Source organism: Xiphophorus hellerii, chromosome 6 (genome assembly GCF_003331165.1).
Source record: "Xiphophorus hellerii strain 12219 chromosome 6, Xiphophorus_hellerii-4.1, whole genome shotgun sequence".
Taxonomy (NCBI): Eukaryota; Metazoa; Chordata; class Actinopteri; order Cyprinodontiformes; family Poeciliidae; genus Xiphophorus; species Xiphophorus hellerii.
Genome location: NC_045677.1, coordinates 24,310,523 through 24,328,062, shown reverse-complemented (window position 1 = coordinate 24,328,062; position 17,540 = coordinate 24,310,523). Strand labels below are relative to the sequence as shown.

Genomic DNA, 17,540 nt, shown 5'->3' with positions numbered 1-17,540 from the left:
GCATTTTTTATTTTGTAACTCTGCTATTTATTTGCTGTTGTTTTTCTTTATTTTAGTCTTTAAATTCCAGAAGGTACACACAACTCTATATGTGTCTGATGACATCTCTGCGAAATAATCAGATATTATAAGTCTGTTTGCCTCTTTTAGTGATACTTTTTGACTCTTGAGTAAATTCTTGGATGGCTACTTCTTACTTTTACTTGAGTAAAAATATATTTAAGTTGTGCTACTTTTACTTAAATACAAGTTTTGTCTTTTAAGTCACAACTTTGAACAACACGGAGCGTGTTAAAAATTAAACGGTTTCGAGCTTTTGTTTTGAAAGGGACACCAAACGGATGTTTTCTGCACTTCCGCGTTGTGAGAAATCAAGACTCGAATAGACTACTTTCTCCATCTAAACTCTCCTCAGCAGGTATGTTGACATTTATTGTTCCTGCAGACAGCTTCCGGGCTTGTTCTTAAACTGTGTGACGTTTGTCTAATTTAGTATTTTAGATATTTAGCTGGATCTTTCATTAGTTTTTGTTGATAAAGAGTAAGAGTCCCAGTCATTACAGCACACCTAGCATGTTAGCATTAGCACAGTGACTTTTACCTTCAGAAATGAGGCGACTCTTGATTCAGAGTGAGTGAACTTCGCCCTCTGATTAGGTAATGTCTGACCTTTTAGAGTTTTGTAAATCGTGTTTTGAGGCGGAATGTTCTGTGTTGTTTGCAGCAGCATCCCTGCATCCAGGCTGGAAAACACAACAGGGCAGAGGTGTAATGTCAGCTGTCCTCCCCCTGTTGCTGCCGGGCTGTTGATCCTCTGTTCATCCTTTCCGCCATGGCTCTGGGAGACAACCCTCACCTCCTCCTGGGCAGGATCCGCTTCTTGAACAGGTGCATCGAGAGCTTCAGGAGGAGTGAGCCGGTCCCTGAGAGTTTGTGTTATGTTCCCAAAGAGGTCTGCTACAAAATCTGCAAGGATTCATCCTCCAGCTGCTCTGCTGCTGCTGGTGCTGCTGCAGGAGGATCCACGGTGGGGAAGACCCTCCTGGCTATCTTTGAAAGCCCTCATCAGGTTCCACACAGTAAGAAGTCATGCAAGTACAGCATAGAGCCGAAGAAAGGGACCTGCATCAGAACCACAGGGGAGGAGTACTGCAACAGCCAGGGTCTCTGGGTCAAAATCAACAAGGTGAGCTCATCATCCCTCTTCATTAGTTAAAAAAAAGAATAGAAATATTCTTTATTGTCCCACAATTAGGGATGCACCGATCCACTTTTTTTATTTCCAATGCAGATATCAGAGGTTTAGTATCGGCCAATACCGATTTGATACAGAAAAACAGCGTTGAATTGGTGTAAAATGTTTATTTTTTTCAAAGAAAACTGAACAGACATAAACTATATAGATAAATTACAAATTTATTTGATAATTCTGCTCCAGCACAGCACACTTAAATACACCAATAGCTTCACGAGCTTGGACAGACATGTAAAAACAACAGTTTTAATTTGTTCAGTCACTTCCGATACCGATATCTGAGGTTTAGTATCAGTAAATACTGATCCGATACACGAAAACAGTGCTGAATTGTCATTTCTTATTTTAAACACAGGCATAAATGCACTGAATTACACATTTATTTGACAAATCTGCACCGGTGCAGCACATTTTAGAAGGAAGTGTTTGCAATTTCATTCTGTATGATATCAGTCAAAGTTGTGATAGTCAGAGAAACATTTTGCTGATGTTTTTGACGACCCAACGATGGCCTTCGGTTCCCAGGAGCAGCTGGAGGAGCTGCGGCCCGGTCAGGACCTGGAGGAGGGCTGGATCCTGGTGTGTAAGCACACGGAGGGAGGCGACAGGCTGGTTCCCGTGGAGTCGCCAGAGACAATCAGTCGGCAGCAGCAGCTCTTCGGCTACGACCACAAACCCTGCTACCGATGGGAGCAGGTGGTAGACGTGGAGAACGCGCTCTACATCGGCTCCAAACCCAAAATCGCGGAGTGCGACTCGTTGGCTGTCCAGAAGCTGAGGTGAGCACGGCCGTGTGAAGTGACTGCTGACTGTTAACGGAGCGGTGAGTTTAAACGCTACCTGCACATTTCAGGTACGTTCCTCCCACCTGGACGTACGAATGCGACGAGGATCTGGTGCACTACTTCTACGACCACATAGGAAAGGAGGACGAGAACCTGGGCAGCGTGAAGCAGTGCGTCACCGGCATCGAAGTGTCTTCAAGCTCGGTGAGCGACACGCAGATGTTTAACTACTTCTTCATTTAGGTTGCATTCAAACAGCAGGCAAAAGCGTAGGGCTCTCGCAGTAAATCCATTAATTATGATCGTTTAAAACTAACTCAATAATTTCTATTTGCATGATTCATTGTTTTTCTATTTGTACTAAAAAACTGAATGAGAAAAGACTGCAGTCTGGTTCTTTTTTTTCTCAGTTATTTAAAATGTTAACTGAGAATGGTCTCATTTAACAATATTATTGTTTATCGCAATAATCTCTGGGACAATTAAACGTCAAGCAAAATGTATTGTGACATGCCAACCCATACGCGACTCCTTCACCGCAGTCTGAACGGTTCAACTCCGATCTCTTCACCCAAAAAGAAATCTGATTTAATTGTTTTCAATTGATTGAGCATTCTTCTTTAGAGAAGTCTGTTTGGATATGCAGTCAGAACCAGAACATAAAAATGTAACGTAACTGACGCTTTCAAAACAATCCGGATTACTTCCATAAATACAAGAGGCACAGATCACATTTTTTATTTGGGTGGAAAGATCTGAACATAGGTCGAATATGTGGAAAAAATCTGATTGCATTTTCCTGCTGTGCCTGAATGAAACTGATGTTTAACGACAGGAGGATCCCAGCGGCGGGGTGACCTGTCTGACCGATGGAGACACCGAAACCTACTGGGAGAGCGACGGCATGCAGGGGCAGCACTGGATCCGCCTGCTCATGAAGAGAGGCACTGTGGTCAAGTAAGAATCTGCTGTTTGTCGGGTTATTTATGTTTGAAGCTCAGCTGGTGGTGTCTTCATAAAGGCCTCGGCAAAGGCTGAGCAATATTAGGAATTCTCACAATATTGATATCTGTTATAAATTCCTGATATTCTGATGATGATCTATTTGATTCTGTGCAGCTCAGTATCTGCTCACTCACAACATTTAGAAAGTTTATTTTTGGTTCATTTTCTTATATTTTTTCATGTTTAATCCTAAACTTATTGATTTTATGCATGTAGACCTGTTGCAATAAGCAATAAATCAATTAAATGCATGATAAATTAAAACAAACTCAAAAATTTCCATTTGCATAATTTTTAGTTTTTTTCTCTTTCTACCAAAAACTGGATGATAAAATTCTTCAGTCTGGTTCTTTGGTCTCAACCAGCCCTGTGTTTTGTAGAAACAATTTTGTTTACAGAGACTTCATAATTAATTATATTTGTTGTTTCTGTTGTTTTGTTTATTTGTTTTGGATTTTTAAAATGTCTTCCAGTTCCAGTGTTAAATGTTCATTATATTTTAAAGTCTATTGATTTTTGAGAATGTAATAATTTGCATTACTATGCCATTAGATTATTTTAAAATGGTCTCAAAACAACAATTTGATCATTTATCGCAAAAACTTCTGGGGCAATTTACTGTCCAGGAGAATTTGTTATTGTGACAGGCCTAGATCCATGTTTTAGTTGCTTTTAAAAGTCATTCAAACTCTTATTCCAATTGTATATAAAATAAATAATATTTCTGCATCTTATTTATTTTTTTAAGAATAGTCACTGACTTTCCAGCATGTTTTTAATTAAGACTCAGCAAGTACCAGGAACTCCTGCAGCTGTTTGTGTTATTAAGCTTCACTGTCTGGTTTCCTACCAGGAGTTTTGCATTTTTAGTCCTTCCTCTCAAAAGAAAGAAACAAACAAATTACTCATTTACTCAGGAACAATTTGATAGTATAATTAAACATGCAAACACACAATCTGCAGCATATAGGGGACCAACAATGTTTATTAGTATACCATATTTCAGCAACAAGGCACAATAAAATCATAAAACAATTAACAGAAGCATTATATGACTGATATAGTAAGGAGAAGTAATGAAAAGTTGCAATCCTGAATAAAACTGATGACGTTTCAGTTATGATAGGTCCATTGTTGAGCAAAGGGAAATAGCTTCTCACCAAAGCATTAAAATAGACTTGCCTTTGCAAATCCATTTGCCTTTGCAAATCCATTTGCGAAGGCAAATGGATTTGCCTTTAAACTAACACAATAAACAAACAAACAGGAAAAAAAACATTTAATTATGGAGCAGAATAAAGAGAAGTAATGAAAAGTTGTAATTCAGATGGGAATTAATCTATTTTTCAGTTATTATAAAGGCAACGGTATGCAGCTGGATTTTTAGTCCCGATTTTTCGGCTGTTTTGCAGTTTTCTGGAAGTTTGTTCCAGATTTGCGGAGCATAGAAACTGAATGCTACTTCTCCATGTTTGGTTCTGGGAATACAGAGCCGACCAGAACCAGAAGCCCTGTTGATACGTTAACAAAATGTGATACATTAATCAAGTTCAATCAATCAAGTTTAATTTTACAGCACATTTCAGCAACGAGGCAATTCACAGTATCATAAAAACACAAAAATACAAAGCTGTAAAACACAGTCAACGATTGTCAAGTGCGTCGTCACACATTGACAAAAGGACTTTAATTGATTTTGTTGATTTATAAACTAGCTACAGTATTTTAAAGTTTATTCTCTGAACTACAGGCAGTCAGTGTATTGGGACTTGGGTGTTTTTCTATTGTTTCCTGGTTTTAGTGCTGCAATGGTCTGATTATTTTTTTAGGCACACATGTAAATACACTATTGCAAACTAATTCGACTAAAGATAATGCGTGGATGAGTTTCTCTAGATTTTGCTGAAAATTTGTCATTTTCAGTCCTGGAAATGTTCTTCAGTTGATAGAAGGCCGACTTTGTAACTATCTTTATGTGTCTCTGTAGGTTCAGGTCACTTGTTTCTTACTTTAGTGGATTCCTACAACTTAAACCTTAACAACAACCCAAGAAGCAGTGAATCCTTTTTTCTGTCAAAGGGTTTATTGTTTCTTTTTTCTTCCAACAGTAAGCTGATATTAACTGTGGACTCAACGGACGACAACTACATGCCCAAGAGAGTGACGGTTTATGGAGGAGAAGGAGACAATCTGAAGAAGCTGAGTGATGTCACCATAGACGAGTGAGTTTCAGCCAATAAAGTTTCTTTACTTGCATGAATTAGCATTATAACGGCTGAATTATTGGTGCTTTATGAGTTTTATTTATGGGATGGTGAAGACTTTCTCCATTAATACACCAGAAAGTCTTTTGTTTTATATATCTCATAGTGTTCTGTTCTCATTTTTCTTGTAGCAATCTGATTGGAGAGGTGTGCGTTCTGGAGGACATGACTTCTCATCTCCCTGTTATTGAAGTCCGAATCGAGGAATGTAGAGGTCAGTCTTTTTTTTTTGTTTTTTACCTTTATTTGTCCAGAAGGTCCCAGATATTACCAGTTGTTTTCCAAGTTACACATTAAAGTTTGGCATTTAAGAAGAAAAACATAAAGAAAATCAAAGAAGTTGGAGTCATCATGACACATAGAAGTCCAAATTAAGAACAGCAGTTGGACAATTACAGAAGACTTTAGAGTAATATGAAGATTATTCCCAATGTTGTTCTGTTAAATTGAGAAGATATAAAAAAATAAACAAATTCAAAGATTGTAAATCACAAGAATCTCCTAGAAACGTACTCAAATCAAATACAAGTATGTAATTAAATGTGTGTATATGAAAATAAACCACTGCTGTTTACTTCTTAGACTTAACGAGAGCCAAGAAAGCTATTTATGAAATACACTGTGAAGAACTCTGTGAATAACTTAGTAGAACATGTTAAAATCAGTGATACAGAGTTTAAAAAGAGAAGTTTAGAGGAAGCAGAATGCGTATAAAGTGACACCATAATCAATAATGTTCAGAAATGTAGCCTGAATGAGATTTTTGGTGACTGTGAAGTTAAAATTGGCCGCATTTTGATGATGAAAACCCAGTTTAACCTTTCTAAATGCTTCTGCCATCCAGCCAAATGCCCAACATATCTGTAGAAAGATGGTTTCATCTGCATAAAGATAGATGTTTTTTTCCTGAATTGTGACTAAAAATAGAAAACAAAAACGTTGCCTTGCAGAACTCCTTTTAAATCCAAATGAACTCTGTTCTGTTCTGTTTGAAAGGTAACTTGTGTATTTGGGCCTAAAATCTGGCTGTAAAGTTTGGAGATAATCATGATAAAAATGATTTCCAGAATTTAAACCAAATTTAAAAATGATTTCTTTCTTCATTAGAGGTAAGAAGAAAGTATCTGTTTCAGTGAAACCTAAATAAAGCTTTCCAACTGTTTCACAGATGAGGGGATCGACGTCCGAATTCGGGGTTTAAAGATCAAGTCGTCGTGTGAACGGGATCTGGGTCTGAACGCCGATGTTTTTCACTCCTCCAATCTGGTCCGTTACCCCCGCCTGCAGGGCACGCCGCCCGACATCCTGTACCGCAGAGCGCTGGTGATCCAGAGGTAAGACCGCTGCGGTTTCCGTTCTGCTTCCTTCAGCTGGGTCAGTCCGTGACGCGTCAGTTTGGTTTTATGTTCGGTCTGCTGCAGGTTCATCAGCCTTATGGACAATGTGCTGCCACACCTGGTGCCAGCCTGGGACTACAGCCTGGGAACGTTTAACCAGATCAAAGTGAGTCGGGTTATAGGTGTTTATGTGGTGAACAGCAACCAAAACAAAACCATGTGTGGTGACCCGGTTCTGATAAACCCAACAAGCAAACATAGGAATAATAGACAGTTTAACAGGTTGTGTCAGAAACGGATCACTTACTGGATTTGTTTCAAAAATAATAATGTAAACATGAGTTAGAATATTTTTTAAGTTTAGTAAACATGATCTCTTCTTCTGCACACAGAAAATCCAAGAGATTAAAACTCAGAACCCCATCAATGGGAATGAAGCTCCTCTTTTCAAAATGCTTCTTCCTCCATTATCAACAGCAGAAGAGTCCAAATTATTTTTCTGCTGCTGGTTTTAACCTATAAACCTAAATCTGAAAGAAACAAAACTTAAACTCAGAAACTGGAAATGTCTTCCTGCTTCAGCTGCCTAATTTGCTGAGAAGCAGCAGACTTAAATGTACCAATGAAGAAAAAAAACACTGACCTGTTCTGTAGTAGCGACTTAAGCTAGTAAAAGTAGCTATTAACCACAATTCAGTGTATTTTTTTTTTATAAGAAAACATTTTATTGCCTAAAATGCAATAGAAGTCTAATTTCACTTTAGTCTCTAGCTTGAAGTATTAATCCACTTGGGTTGCCAGGTAACGGCACTTGGCCTGGCTTGAGTTGCTAAGTTATGTGCTGAGCTGGTTGTGGTTGCTAGGTAACGGCGCAGTGGAATGTGACTCAATAATCAGAAGGTTTTTGAAACGTCTCATTTTCCAGACATCAAAAAACATTAAGTCATTGCCACATATCGGCTGGGTGTTTTTTTAATCACATGGGATATTTTTAGAAGCAGTAGAAACACAAATGGAAGCATAAAAACATGCTAAATGTGTCAAACAAACTTTTTCTCTTTCCTTTTTTGTGCTTTTTCATCTCTGTGTGTGTTCTCTGGCGCCCTCTAGAGCATAAAGCAGTTCCTGCTGCTGTCCAAGCGGCGCTCCGCCCTCATCATCCAGTGCCTGAAGGACTCAGAGACCAGCAAGCCAAACTTCATGCCTCGCCTCTACATCAACAGACGCCTGGCCATGGAGCACAGAGACAACCCGTCTCTGGACCCGAGCTGCAAGAACGCCGTGTTCAGCCAGGTCCGTCTCTAAACTCAGAGGTTCGGCTCAGTCAGACGTCGTTGCCATGGTTTCATCTTTGCTTTCTCTGCTCCTGAAGGTGTATGAAGGTCTCAAGCCGTCCGACAAACACGAAAAGACTTTAGATTACAGGTACGTCTTCTTGGCCTCGTGTTACTCTCAAGTAGGACTGCGGCATGTTGTCTCGTATACGGTAATAATGGTGAAAAAAATAAATTCTGTATTTTTTTTGTCTGATTTTTGTAAATATTTCTGTATCAATATATTTTATATTCTGGTGACATATAGGTTTGTCACAAAAACTAATTTTGCTGGACAATAAATTGTCCCAGAAGTTATCGTGATAAATGATTATATTGTTTTGAGACCATTTTCAAGTAGCAAAATTGTAATAATGGCATAATAATGCAAGAACACATTCTCAAAGATAAATAAACTTTAAACTCTAATTAACATTTAAACATTCGAACTGGGAGACATTCTAAATATCCAAAATAAATACACAAAACAACAAATAAAATGAATAATGAAGTCTTTGTAAATAAAATTATTTATCCTTCAAAAATAGGACCAATGTCGATGTTTGTCATCCAGATTTTGGTAGAAAGAGAGAAAAGAAAAAAAACGATAGAAATGAGAAATTATTGTGTTTGTTTTAATTTGTCATGTGATTAATTGATTATTGATTATTGTGACAACCCTAGTTGCATATTTGTTTGGTCGCATCAAATATTAAACAGCAGAAAATGTGGAATATCGTCTTTGCTATCATTATCAAGATATTTAAAAAAATATATATATATCATGATCATTTGTTAGCACCTCTACTCTGAAGTCAAAGTAAAGTTTGATCACAAACCAAGATGTTCTTTTCATCTCATCAGATGGCCGGCTCGCTACGATCAGTGGTGGGAATGTAAGTTCATCGCCGAGGGAATCATCGACCAGGGCGGAGGCTTTCGGGACAGCCTGGCAGACATGTCGGAGGAGCTTTGCCCCAGCTCTGCCGAGTGTCCCATGCCTCTGCCGTTCTTCACCCGGACGTCCAACCAGGTAGCAGATCCGACCTCATCACTGCTGCCAAACGCCAGTGAGCCTCGCCTTTCTGAAACCGTCTTTTGTCCATCAGGGAGACTTTGAGGCCAGAGATTACTACGTCCCCAACCCGTCCTGTAAGGACTTCCATAAATACGAGTGGATCGGTCAGCTGATGGGTGCAGCTCTCAGGGGGAAAGACTTCCTGGTGAGTCAACCTACAATCCAATTGTAGGTTAATGGGTGCATCGGTAAATCTGCACCAATTTTCTTAATTTTGGGAGATTGGTGATCAGTTGATTCTTACATGCGCATCCGATCTCATCTACCTTGGCAAAGGTCTAAAAATCAACCACTGTCTCCTTCCTCTCTACCAGGAGAGAAGTTTTTGTTTACGTTTTCTTCACAAAATGTAAACAAAAATGGAGTAGAGTTGTAGGATTTCTCTTTTGTCGTTGGGAAAAAGACCATGATCCGTTTCTAAAATTGGCACTAGGCTTGCATGTTTACTTTGGTTGTATTTACCCAGAATGCCCTGCACTATTGTTGGTAATACTATGAGTTTACTCTCAGATTTAAAAATAGTTGCCTGACTCTAATGTTCAGTTGTAGAGTTAACCTGAATTCAAAGTCCAAATAAATAGAAGCTTTAAGCACGCGTGTCAAACAAGATGGCCGCCTTGGAACTATGGAAACCCAAGGACTGCAAATCCAGATTTTCCAAAGACTAAATTTTGAGAAACCAAAAATGTAATTAATCGATTCAAATGATGTCTTGCAGCCCTACTTTGGACCATATTTTAATTTAAAATCCCAAATTCCTGCTGCAGGTTCTGGCTCTGCCTGGTCTGGTGTGGAAGCAGCTGACAGGGGAGACGGTCAGCTGGACAAAAGACTTCCCAGCAGTCGACTCGGTTCTGGTGAGACATCTAAGCAGTGCAGATTCACTTTCTCATGCCTGACTGTACATTTTGCAGATAATTTGTAGTCTTTGTTGGGTTCTGTAACTTTGGCTTAAATCTGCAATCAGGTGAACTTGCTGGAAGCCATGGAGAACATGGACAAGGAGACGTTTGAGTTCAGGTTTGGGGAGGAGCTGGTCTACACAACGCCGCTGACCGACGGCCATATGATGGACCTGATCCCGGGTGGCAGCAACGTGCCGGTTCGATACGAAGACCGCAAGGAGTTCATCCGCCTGGTGCAGAAAGTTCGGCTGGAGGAGAGCAGGCAGCAGGTTGGAGACAAACTCCTCTTACTTTATTATTGCTCATGGTTTTCTTTGTTTCATTATTGATTTATGTTTTTCTCTGTTTGCTGCAGATTGCAGCCATGCAGGCAGGGCTGCTGAAGGTGGTTCCACAGGCCGTACTGGACCTGCTCACATGGCAGGAAGTGGAGAAGAAAGTGTGTGGAGACCCAGAGATCACAGTGGAAGCCCTGAAACGGCTCAGTACGTTTCACTCACCATTAATAATAACATTATTATTAAGCCTTTAAACTGAAATTTATAAAATAATACAGCAACTTCAGGTAGGCCTGTCGTAACAAGTAATAAATCAACAATATTATCATTTATCATAACATCTGGGACAATTTATCATCCAGCCAAATTTGTCATCATGACAGGCGTAACCTTCAGGAGTGTTGAGAGGCAGAGAAATATACCGTACATCCAGGATGTCTCTAAATACTTACATAAATGTAGTTTTTTGTTTTTTAATAAATAGATTTTTTGAGATGAAAAGCATAGATTGACTTATTCTATTGGCACTTGTTTATACATTTATTGTTCTACTGGAACAATAAATGTTTTGCATGTAAAAAGCGTCAAAACCTGCACAGATCAGGGATGTTTCAGTAGCAAAATTCAACATTTCATTAACATGATGAAAATAATGTTTTTTATTTATCAACCAGCGCGCTACGAAGACCTGGAGCAAAGTGACGTCAGAGTGCAGTACCTATGGGAGGCACTGACAAACTTCACCAATGGTTTGTTCCCTGTAACTTTTCCTACTTATATATGAAACATGAAGATAATTCTTTAGAGTTTAACAAGACAGAAATGAATTAAACACATTGCTTTCTTAATTTCTAGAGGATCGCAGCAGGTTTCTGAGGTTTGTGACGGGTAGAAGTCGTCTTCCTGCACCAATCTATGTCTTCCCTGACAAACTAGGGTGAGCACGACTGCTATGTTTAGGAGTTATTTCTTAGCAATGGTGGAAAAGCAGAATAATCCCAGCTTGTTTTTGTTTTCAAATTCAGATCGGACACGACTGACGCACTTCCACAGTCGTCCACGTGTTCCAGCACCTTGTATCTACCCAACTATCCAAGGTATGACAGAGTTAAGGGTCTTGAGCTTCATTTTTACAAGTTTACAAGTTTTTAACTCCTTTTGCTTCACCTGGTCCAAATTCTGTAAAAAAAACCAAAATCAGACTAAGCACCTTTTGCTATAATTGGTTAATCTAAAACATAGTCAACAGATCATCCATACGCTATACAGAAAGAACTGAGTTTTTCACATGTTGAACTTATAAGTATTATTTTGCTGCTACAAATGATTAAAATAATGCAATGTTGCTGCATTTTTGGCAATAAAAGTTTTATTTTCTTGCCAAAAACAAATTTTATCTATGTGATTAACTGAAAAAATTAATCATCAGAATAATTGATTTATAAGATTATTAAAGCCAAAGATATATCTTTTATTATTATCTCTAATTATTGGTTGTATATTTAGATATTTCCTCAGAAAGATCTTCTTTTAGTATGTTTTTGTGTAAAAGCGCCATCTAGTGGAAGCACTTGAACATAAACAAGAAGAAACGGACTTCTTTGAACATTATAGTGGCTTTAACATCAACAAATAAGCAGCCATTACAAAAATAATTGTTAGTTGCAGGATTTGGTCAGGGGGCTATGATGACTGTTTTTGTGCTGATTTCTCGCCTGAACTGTAAATACAAAATGGCTGAACACTAAAACTCTCCCTGCTCTCTTCTTCAGTGCCAAGGTTTGTGAGGAAAAGCTGCGCTACGCTGCGTACAACTGTGTGGCCATCGACACCGACATGAGCCCCTGGGAAGAGTGACCTCTCTGCGCCGCCTCACTGAATGCTGCTCATTACGCGGAAACATGCACACCGCCATGTTTATAACCACATCTGTACAACTGCCAGTTAACAGTAATAGCTGTATATATTAAACAACTATGAGAAAACACAAACCTGACTCATTAATGTTGGTTTAACATGTCTTATCTTCAAATAATAATAGTTTTAATAAAGTTCTTTGAAAATTTTTTAAACTATTTCTCATCCAAGTAGTTAAAACTTGTTTAGGTGTTATGGGTTATATCCAGTTTGTGTAGGTATTTTATATCTGAAACTTTAGTTTTGAGTAAAAGCCTAAAATTCACGAATCTTAATACAGATGGTAGATTATCAATTATATTTTCAGGTATGGCTGGGCGATAAATCAAGTTGATCGATTAATCAAATATTTAATATTTGAAGATTTAATGTTTGGAAAATCTTTTCACGAATACGCTCCATGGGTTTTCATAGTCCAGAATCATCCAGTGTATCTTGGGCGGCCATCTTGTTTGGCAAACGTGTTTTACAGCCATCGTAATGTCCATAGGCAAGGATCGTATTCCAGACTCTTCACTCTCTGAACAAATGACCAGAGATTTATATACGAGTACAGATTAGCAATGCTTGCTAGCAACTGATGGTGTTAGCTGTTAGTATGTCGTGACAGTCATGAGACTGAAGTACAGCAACAGTCTTCAGTCAGAAGCCTTTTCAGATTTGCTGCAGGACTGACTGCTACTGGAGATTCTTCCTGCCCATAGCATCATCAGCCACAACAACTTTTTGAAGATGTTCGGATGATATAAGTTATAACATTTAATTTTCTCTTGGGAATACAGTGTTTGAATTTTAAAAAAAAACTAAATATGAGTTTAAAGAAAAGTCAGAATTACTTTTTTCAGCCAGAAAAGGCCTGACTTCTGAAAAGTCGGGAAAGTCTGAATTAAAATCTTTAAAAAATCTGAGATTAGCTAGAATTATTTCCCTCAGTCGCCGTATTTCTCTTCCGTAAAAGTGTGCGGTGGCTTACTTCGAAATAGTTTAACTGATTCTGAAGGTACGTTTTAATAACCTTTTAACCGCGTTTAAACGCGTGGGACTAAGTGCTTAAATTATCGCGAGAGGTCGAAGCTTCAAACCTACCCATGAGCCTTTGCGATTCCTCTTTCTAGCCGGCGCCTGAGAATGGGTACGTGTTTTCATGCATTGCTCGAAGACCGAATCCTTGTCCATCTCGTTTTTTATCGGTGGAATATTATCGAAATGGTTCGCCTTACTGCTGCTTAATAATTTTAAAATGTTTCTAGCTCGAACTTTGATTCGTAAATGCAATAGATGATGTTTTATAATGTAATTTTCAGTAGCTGTGTGAAATGCTCCAAGATGGCTGCTCGCATCACCCATTTCTAGTTAACTCTTGCAGCTGCAGTGTGTCTCGTAAACGGTTTAGAGAGCTGCTAAATTTGGTTTACATACTTTATTAGATGATAGTGTGAGTTTTGATGCTCATTTAGTTCGTGAAAGTTGATCTTTAAGTGTGTAAACATTGTAAAGCTGAAGTGAAGGCTGTTAGCATAAGCTAGCGCGCTGGCAGAGATCATGTCATGCTGCTTATGATGATCTTAAAAGCAGATAGTGCACATTTTATTGTTTTTATTTAGTGGCTAACTGGTTAGAAATTTTTGCTGATGCACGTTTAGATATTTTATGTGATATGTTCAGTCTCAATTAACAGCAAAGACTTAAAGTGCTCAAGGAAGTAGAATTTGAATCAAAATGTGTTTTTATGTTTCTGAATCTTAAGTTCACCTGAAATTGCTTGAGTGACGTGATGAAACTCTTATAAGCGGATTCCAAATTCAGAATGCGGACAAACCTTACCTTGGAGAACTGATCACTCAAGCATAAGATTATTTTCAATCAGTATCGTGGTAGAAACTGTGATGTGATGCATTTTTGTAAAAATTTTTCCAGGTATCTCAAGGGACAACTGGCACAAACGCCGCAAGACCGGCGGTAAACGCAAGCCATACCACAAGAAAAGGAAGTATGAGCTCGGTCGTCCACCTGCAAACACAAAGGTAAGAGAAGAGACAATTTTGTGTTAAATGTGGAGCAGCGTGAGAGATGAAAACTTGCCCTTAGGTAGGCTCCTGTTTGAGCCGTTTTGGTTCAAAGCTTTGGACTTACCAATGGTAGGACTTGTCATAGTTACACTGACACGCTGAAGAGATAAACATTTGGTTTTGCTGCTGCTGTAGAAATTATGTTTGCTTTAACGGAGCGTTTAATCGTTGCAGCTCGGAGCTCGCCGCATCCACACAGTGAGGGTCCGTGGTGGGAACAAGAAGTACCGTGCTCTGAGGTTGGATGTTGGAAACTTTTCATGGGGCTCTGAGGGTGAGTGTTCCGTTAAATTTCCTGTAATTCCTCTTTCCATGATGAGAACTTTGTCAGTTCTGCTGCTGAGTGCAAGTGGTGAAACCAAAGACTCTGAGAGAAAAATAAAAGTCCTATAAAACTAGTTTTTTATTTCAAAGAGTGAGATTTTCTTGGTCTGATTTTTGCTTCGCTTTGTGTGCTCAGGCTGCACACGCAAGACCAGGATCATCGATGTGGTCTACAACGCCTCCAACAACGAGCTGGTCAGAACCAAGACTCTGGTGAAAAACTGCATCGTCCTGGTCGACAGCCTTCCCTTCAGACAGTGGTATGAGGCGCACTACGCCACTCCTCTGGGACGCAAGAAGGGAGCCAAGCTGGTACATTTCATGCCTTTAAACTATATTTAAAGATGGTGTTCAACATGTAAGATGCAAATTGATGCCAACTTCACATTTTGATAGGATTGGGTGATCTGGACTTAACGTTTTATCACAATATTTTGTGGTACTGTTGTGACAATGATTTAAGTGACAATAAGAACTATTTATTACTACCTTTTCAGCCAGCTGAATGTCTGACTGCATAACAAAGCAATCAGCTGCACAAACTCGAAAATTTCCATTTCTAATACGCTTCTTTTCAACACAAGTCCCATAAAGAAGTGTGATTTGCATTATTAAATTGCACACAGTAACTGCATCTAGTCAAATGTATTGTTTATTAATACTTTCATTCCTATTGAGAGAGTGGTAAAATTAACGATCGAAATAACAGAAGTAAAAATTTTAAATTAACGTGACAAAGATGAATCCACATTTTAGTTAAAGATATGTGGCTCATTTATGCCCCTCGTTTGTCTAAATTTTGCAAACAAACTACTGAAGCAAATGTTCACAAAATGTGAATTGAAGGATTTATTTTTAATACAACTCAGTCTGTTTTTCTAGCATTTGAACAGAACTCTGAATTGGTCAGGAAAAAGTGTGAAATTGTCTGATGATGATTGTCTGATGATCTGATGCTGTTTTCATGATTTAATTACAAACTGCTGGGAAATTTTGAACTTTGCATCTGGAAAAGTTTTTGAAATGGAAAAATGTTTAAGAGCTGACATTTTGAGGTGTAAAATCTCAGCTTTACATAATATTTGTATTTTTAATCTCCATCAAGTCTTTCCGTGATGATAACTTTGACCAGTTCTGCTACTGAATGGAAGTGGTGACATCAGAGTCTCTGAGAAAGATGAGAGAGCAGCACCAAAAACAATCAGCAGAGTTCATTTTTACAGAGATTATTTCTTATTCTAATAAGTTGTTTCCTGTCCTGCTGCAGACTCCTGAGGAGGAGGAGATCCTGAATAAGAAAAGGTCCAAAAAGATCCAGAAGAAGTACGAAGAGCGTAAAAAGACGGCCAAGATCAGCACTCTCCTGGAGGAGCAGTTCCTGCAGGGAAAACTTCTCGGTAGGTCAAACATCCTCATCCACTACAAAAGCTAAACAAGGAGCCTGAAAACAGAATTTCATGATATTAAAGTTTTAAAAAGGGAACAATTCTGTAAATCTCAATAAGGAACTCACTCTTAAAGTTGTGCTCAATGTTTGTGCATCTTCAAACTGATAGTTTGGTCAGAAATGTTCTTTGTTTTGGAAATTCTGCTTTTAGTTTGGCATATAGGCGAGTCACATTGATAGTATTGGTCGGTAAAACTGTCAGAAAAAAACAATTTTCCGGGGTTTAATGTTCACTAAAGCAAATTCACAATGGCGTCTAAGGGTCATATTGTGAAAATCTAAAAAAAAATAAAATTATGGGAAGAAAGTTGTAACATCACAACTTCACCTTAATTTCTCGTCATAAAGTTACAAGAAGAAAGTTTCATTACCAGGATAAACTAATAAAGTAATACAACTTTACTAAAATAAAGTTGTAATATTTTGAGAGTGAAGTCTTAAGAGTCGTAATATTATGTCTTGTACAATTTTATACTCGTAATGTTACAACTTTATTCTCATACGACTTTTCTACTCGTATAAAAGTTGTATTGTTATAACATTTTGTAGTATTACTTCGTACAAAGTAATAAAGTTGTAATATCACTTTATTTCTGTGCGACTATTCTTGTACGACTTCTCATGATGCGACTTTTCGTAATTTTACCATTTTATTCTTGTACGACTTTGTAATGTTACTTTACATTCTAGTAATACAACTTTTTGTAATTTTATGATTTTATTCATGTACAACTTTGTAATATTCTCGTACAATGTCTCGTAGCAGTACAACTTTTTGTAATTTTCCGATTTTATTATTTTATGACTTTGTAATATTCCGACTTTTCTTGTATAACTTTATTTTTGTAATATGATTTTATTCTTGTACGACTTCTTGTAACATCCTACTTTTTGTAATATTATGACTGTCCTCATATTACTTTATTCTCATAGCTTTATTTTTATTTGTTCTAATTATCTCTAGTACTTGTTCAAGTTACACTGCTTTAGTATATACTTTTTAGAACTTTAAAACTGTAAATTAACATATCTTTAATTAATTTATTTTTTAATCCATATTTATATTTTTATTACCTGATTTTTGCTTTAGTTCTTCCTAACAGTTTAGTTTTTTCTTGTTTTCCTGCAGCTTGCATCGCCTCCAGGCCCGGCCAGTGCGGCAGGGCAGACGGATATCTGCTGGAGGGCAAAGAGCTGGAGTTCTACCTGAGGAAGATCAAGGCCAAGAAAGGCAAATAGATGTACAGCTGTTTGATACAACAATAAAACTCAAATGTCCCACACCTGATCTGATCTCTGCCCTCTTTGTTCTTTGAAATGGGAACAATTCCTATAAAATCTGTTTAATTGGTGCAGAATCTGGAAAAATGGTAACTTTTAATTAAAACCTGACCTAGTTTTATTTTCACAGTGAATATTTAATGATAAAAATCTCATGAACTTGATATAAAAACTGATTAGCTTAATTATGATTTTTTCCCCCCAGCAAAGACGATACATCAGATGCAATTTTATTTCATTACAAAAATATTTGTTCCCCCTATACAGGTATGGTCATATTTA

At 37.9% G+C, this 17,540-nt stretch overlaps 2 protein-coding genes and 3 non-coding genes across 6 annotated transcripts; all 5 read left to right on the top strand.

The window, feature by feature from the left end:
* The first annotated feature begins 318 nt into the window (after positions 1-318).
* hectd3 (HECT domain containing 3) lies at positions 319-12,211 on the top strand. 2 transcript variants are annotated; one of them, XM_032566023.1, is made up of 20 exons: positions 319-418; positions 725-1,186; positions 1,781-2,034; positions 2,109-2,244; positions 2,876-2,997; positions 5,154-5,267; positions 5,441-5,523; positions 6,478-6,643; positions 6,731-6,812; positions 7,757-7,939; positions 8,019-8,071; positions 8,824-8,992; positions 9,069-9,182; positions 9,805-9,894; positions 10,005-10,211; positions 10,298-10,427; positions 10,895-10,969; positions 11,076-11,157; positions 11,246-11,317; positions 11,993-12,211. In XM_032566023.1, exons 2-20 carry the CDS (start codon positions 833-835, stop codon positions 12,075-12,077), a joined length of 2,571 nt encoding a protein of 856 aa, XP_032421914.1. In that variant the 5' UTR covers positions 319-418; positions 725-832; the 3' UTR covers positions 12,078-12,211. The 2 variants fall into 2 exon arrangements, with proteins under 2 accessions (XP_032421914.1, XP_032421915.1); XM_032566024.1 differs by having other exon boundaries at positions 345-418; positions 728-1,186.
* Positions 1,515-17,265, top strand: rps8a (ribosomal protein S8a). Its single transcript, XM_032566097.1, has 7 exons — positions 1,515-1,538; positions 13,265-13,269; positions 14,055-14,161; positions 14,381-14,480; positions 14,667-14,842; positions 15,798-15,927; positions 17,107-17,265. Exons 2-7 carry the CDS (start codon positions 13,266-13,268, stop codon positions 17,214-17,216), a joined length of 627 nt encoding a protein of 208 aa, XP_032421988.1. The 5' UTR covers positions 1,515-1,538; position 13,265; the 3' UTR covers positions 17,217-17,265.
* LOC116722364 (small nucleolar RNA SNORD46) lies at positions 14,198-14,306 on the top strand. Its single transcript, XR_004339751.1, has one exon. It is a non-coding gene; the product is annotated as a small nucleolar RNA SNORD46 (small nucleolar RNA).
* Positions 14,514-14,581, top strand: LOC116722363 (small nucleolar RNA SNORD38). Its single transcript, XR_004339750.1, has one exon. It is a non-coding gene; the product is annotated as a small nucleolar RNA SNORD38 (small nucleolar RNA).
* Positions 15,638-15,706, top strand: LOC116722378 (small nucleolar RNA SNORD38). The gene has a single exon (XR_004339764.1). It is a non-coding gene; the product is annotated as a small nucleolar RNA SNORD38 (small nucleolar RNA).
* Positions 17,266-17,540: the final 275 nt, after the last annotated feature.